General features: G+C 44.3%; 1 protein-coding gene across 1 annotated transcript in view; it reads left to right on the top strand.

The window, feature by feature from the left end:
- CUL1 (cullin 1) overlaps positions 1 to 5,110 on the top strand; it is a 105,169-nt gene extending 100,059 nt beyond the window's left edge. Inside the window, exons 18-22 of the mRNA XM_012662136.1 lie at positions 1,924 to 1,971; positions 2,051 to 2,133; positions 2,712 to 2,817; positions 3,387 to 3,500; positions 4,500 to 5,110. Coding sequence (XP_012517590.1) covers positions 1,924 to 1,971; positions 2,051 to 2,133; positions 2,712 to 2,817; positions 3,387 to 3,500; positions 4,500 to 4,580 — 432 coding nt within the window. The 3' untranslated portion in view covers positions 4,581 to 5,110. The remainder of the gene's footprint in view (positions 1 to 1,923; positions 1,972 to 2,050; positions 2,134 to 2,711; positions 2,818 to 3,386; positions 3,501 to 4,499) is intronic.

Genomic DNA, 5,110 nt, shown 5'->3' with positions numbered 1-5,110 from the left:
ATTATATTATCTACAAATACAGATAGTTTTACTTCTTTTCCTATTTGGATACCTTTTCTTTCTTTCTTTTCTTTCCTCTTTCTTTCAAATTCCTTTGGCTATAACTCGTGTTACAACAGTGAATAGAAGTATAGAAGTGGTGGGAGCTGGCATCCTTCCTTGTCTTCCTGCTCTTAGAGGGAAAGCTCTTATTCCTTCACTGTCAAATATGATGTCAGCTGTGAGGTTTTCCTAGATGCCCTTTATCAGATTGAAGAGGTTCCCTTTTATTCCTTGTTTGTTGAATTTTTTTTTAATCATGAAAAGGTATTTATTTATTTATTTGTTTGTTTTTTGTCAAAATGCTTTTTCTGTTCTGTTGAGATAACTCCTTTTTGCCTGCTAATGTGGTATATACTACATTGATTTTTTCCTATGTTGAACTACCTTTGCATTCTTGGGGTGAATCCCACCTGGTCATGGTATGTAATCCTTTTTATATGCTTGCTGGGTTTAGTATTTTCTTGCGGTGTCTTGCATTTATGTGCAAAAGGGATATTAAGCTATTGTTTTCTTGTGATGCTTGTCTGGTTTTGGTGTCAGATTAATACTAGCTTCATAGACTGTGAGTTAGGAAAGTCATTTATTTTGTAATCAGTCTTGAAGTTAGTCCCAAATATATCTTAATTCTAATAACAAAGTGAGTTTGCTCCTTTGTATTTAGGCATCTTTTCTCTTTCCTCCTTCCCCCACTTCAGAATAAGGAGACCAAAGTTTGCTTGAAGGCTTAGTTGCCTCTCAGACGGTGGGGAGGGCTTTGCACACTGGTCCCTGCAGGACAGGGGGCTGACAGGTGTGTGTGTCTGGTCTTTGCTTGGCTGCTTCCGATCAGGACTGTGAGCCAAGCCTCTCGACTAGCTCTGTGTTAGAACTCCCTTGTGGGGCTGCAGCTGCTCTCTCCTCTCTGCCTGTGGTAGATGCTGCCCAATCAGATCTGGCTCAGGAAGTGAGGCCCTCCCCTTCTCAGGGTACCCCTTCCCTAGACACAGCTGGCAGCATTCGAATTGCTGCTGTGGAGTTCTGAGCTGGTGACTAGAGTAGAGGCTTCTCACTCTGCCAGCTTTAACCACATACCCTTGGACCAAAATGGGTACCTGCTGCGACAGAGGCAGGACCTTCCTGTCCATTGTTGGTAAGAGCCCAAGAGAAGCGCTCAGACCACCCCGTTTGCAGATGAGAGGCCACACAGTATGCTTGAGTGCACCAAAGCCAATTGGACAAAGTACCTGCAACCAAGCTCCATTGTGTTCAAGAATAGAACATTATTTCCAGTCCTGCTGAAGCACTTTAATATTTCTTCTGCAGCGATCAGTGTCCAACATGAGCTGTCAGGCATTTAAGAAGGGAATAGCTTCCTGTAGGTTTAATTGAAGAAATCAGTTGTGCATGGTTTCTAATAAAGGTTCAGCGTCTTTAATCTGGAAATTCAAAATCTGAAATGCTCCAGAATCTGAAACATTAATTTAAAGTGCCAACATGACACTGGAAGAAAATGCTCATTGGAGTATTCAGATTTCAGATTTTCGGATTAGGGATGCTCAACTGGTAAGTATAATGCAAATATTCTAAAATCTGAAATCCAAAATACCTGTGGCCCCAAGCATTTTAGATGACAGATATTCAACCTGTATTTAAGTGTAACAGAATTGTCCATTTTTATTACTGGTGATCCAGGCCAGAAAGGGGTCGATTCTACTATTAGAAGTCAGGGTGGGACTAAGTGAATTTAGAGAACCTCTACAAAGCGCATCTTTCATTTTCCTCTTGTTTTGGGTGATTATTGTTTTTCTATGGAAATATGGACTATGGAGTTGCCTGTGGTTCTTATTGCAAAGAAAAATGCATTTTCCCATTAACTTATTCTTTTTTTCTCTTTAATTGCAGGACATTTTGGCACAAGTCCTACAGATTTTATTGAAGTCAAAGTTATTGGTAGGTTTGCGTACTTTTTATGTCGTACTAGAAGAAAGCCTTTTCCGGAGATAGTGTAGTAACAGTTGTTTTCTTACAGGTCTTGGAGGATGAAAATGCAAATGTTGATGAGGTGGAGTTGAAGCCAGATACCTTAATAAAATTATATCTTGGTTATAAAAAGTAAGAAAAATTTAATAAATAGATGGTCATAGCCCATAGACATATCCCCTGGGACCCGCAGTGACTGTCGGATCATTGCACACCGAGGGCAGTCGGGAACTCAGCGCAAGGCTGGACGGCGCTAGCTCGGGGTTTGAGGTCGGCCTTTGGTTCCATTTGGTGATCCTGGGCGTTTCTCCAGTGGGCTCTGAGTTGATGGCTTTTTCTTTATTTGACAAACAAGTCTCCTTAAATGGCTCACCTAGAAAGTTTGGACTTTTATGTCCAGATGTCTTGATTTTATTTCACTTGACAAAATTTGGGGAAGCAGATTAAGGACCTGGATTTCCTGGAATACAGATGTTGCTATTAATGGCAAAATGGGAAACGCCACCCCGTGATAAAACTACCCAGTGTTTGGTTAGGGGACATTTTCACAGAGAGTTGGCAGAAATTATTCAGCAGAGGTGAAAGATGCGCTATGTTCTCTACCGTCTGTCTAGGGATGCAAAGCCCTTAAAGGTTGAAAACCAGAAAAGTGGCCCTTATTGCCCACCTTTTAAAACAATAACAATCGGTTTCCTCAACTTTTTTGACAGTAAGAAATTAAGGGTTAACATCAATGTGCCAATGAAAACTGAACAGAAGCAGGAACAAGAAACCACACACAAAAATATCGAGGAGGACCGCAAACTACTGATTCAGGTGACTTTAAGTGTGTGCCCGTGCTGTGTGTGTCCTCCCTCCTGGAGGACGGCCGTGGCGGGGGGACTGCTGGGTGGCTGCTCGATGACAAGGTCCCGTGGTGGCAGAAGAGGCGTGGCCTGGAGCCAGGGCCTTGTCTGAAGAGATTAGACCTTTATGTTGCCAGGCAAAATAGAGTAGTCCTCTTGCCCTAAACGCTGGAAGCAAATAAATGTGGCAAGTTCAACTAAAATGAGAGAGAAGGAGAGTCGTTTAACGGAGAGGGTGGGAGGGAGCTTCCATGGCCTCGAAGATTTAATTTTTTCTCATTTTTTTAATGCGTATTATTGAAATTGCTCATAAGACCAAACATTTTAATATTTGCCACGTTGGAGCTGATGAGACATAGGTAGGGAGAATTGGCTCCCTGCCCACTGTGTCACCTGCAGGATGCTTGTTCCCTGCTACGAAAGTGTAGTCCTCTGCATAGAAATAAGAACATGAGCGGCCTTTGTGCAGATTGTCCTTAACTGTTAGCGCCAGTTGCTACAGCTCTGAGCACACCTGCATTTCTCTGCCTGGTTGTGTAGGCGGCCATCGTGAGGATCATGAAAATGCGGAAGGTTCTGAAACACCAGCAGTTACTTGGAGAAGTCCTCACTCAGCTGTCGTCCAGGTTCAAACCTCGGGTCCCGGTGATCAAGGTACCAGGCTTACGTAGCAGTTGCATTCCATTCTTATTTTAGAGGAGAACAGACAAAAAGTGGATTGGTTACAGTATCATGAAGAAGGGAACTGGCTTGTGCATATGTAGTAGATTTCTACACAAGAGAATAGGCTTCATCTTAACTTGTTATTGAAATATGTGTATAGAGATAGTGCACAGACCCTAAGTACACTCGTGTAACCAACACCCGGGCGAGGAGTGAGACGTTACCCGCACCCCCGCCCTGCAGCCAGTACCTGTGCGCCTGGAGAAAACCACTCCCAGGACTTCTGACACCATAAAGCAGTTCGTCTGCTTTTCGAACGATGTATAAATGGATTACAGAGTACATGCTCTCCCAGGTCTGATGAGAATTTTTTCAACATTATATTTGGGAGATTAGTCTGTGTTGTAGAATCTAGCAATCATTCGTTCGTTTTTATTGCTGTGGAGGCATTCTACTACTATATGAACACACAACATACCTAGTCTACTGTTAATCGACATTTGGCTTATTGCTAATTGGAGGTGCTTAGAACAGTGACTGTAAGCAGGTCCGTCCTTCCGAAAGCACCTGGGTAAACCACAGCCGGGGGGAGCCTCAGAGGGTGGCGCCGACGGTGACTCCCAGGGAGTGAGGAGGCCGCAGTTTGGCTTCTGGGGTCGCACTTAGCACAGGTGCCAGTTTGCTAATGGCTGCCCAGGGGTTGTCCACGACCTCGTTCCCCTGCTGATGGCACTCTGGGAAGAGGAGGCAGTCGCCTGTGGTAGAGAGAGAGGTTCTGGCCCGAAGGGCTTCTCCAGCGCATGACCCGAGCTGCCAGGGCGGGTGCCTGAGGTCAAACTACGTGCTCAGCACAGGCCTCGGGGAGTCCGCTCCCCCTGCGCTCTCAGGACTGGGGGTGCCTGTCGGGGGGGTGGCCCGTCTCTGCTCTGATGATGATCTCTATTTTTTTTCCCCTTTCACTGCCTCTTCCTTTTTTAAAATAACACCCAGAAATGCATTGACATTCTAATCGAGAAAGAATATTTGGAGCGAGTGGATGGTGAAAAGGACACCTACAGTTACTTGGCTTAACCCTTCTAGAAGGGTCTGACTGTGTGACCCGCAGCAGATAGTTCATGACGTAAAGAATGGAAACAACTCAAGTTCGTAGCAGCCAGCCTGCCGCCATTTGGACCTCCCTTTTTAAAACTGAGACCAAGATCCCCATCAGGCGGTCTCAGACTGACATCGAACTGCTCAGGACCGATACATTTCAAGTCTGTAAATACGGACACCAACGCCATTTAACCTAACGTAAGAAGAGGGCAACTGAACCTTCGCGCCGAGGGCTGCATGCTACTGCATTTAAACCAATCCACTGGCTACCTGATGAACGGCTGTCGTCTCAGGCAGCACCTGTAACGTCAGCGGCACTTTGAGAGCGAGTGTGAACGGACCCACGTGTAATCTGCTATGGAAAACCATTTGTATAGTGTGTTTCATTTTTTAATGTGTGAAAATAAAGAAAATTAAAGGATTTCTGTACAAGTCGCATTTGGTTTTGTTTTAAGTTTTACTAATTTCTATATGTAAATAAAAGATACAATGATTGTGCAAATTTA

Source organism: Propithecus coquereli, unplaced genomic scaffold (assembly GCF_000956105.1).
Source record: "Propithecus coquereli isolate 6110/MARCELLA unplaced genomic scaffold, Pcoq_1.0 Scaffold75, whole genome shotgun sequence".
Taxonomy (NCBI): domain Eukaryota; kingdom Metazoa; phylum Chordata; class Mammalia; order Primates; family Indriidae; genus Propithecus; species Propithecus coquereli.
Note: the sequence above shows the minus strand (reverse complement) of the source record. Positions and strands in the feature narration are given on the sequence as shown.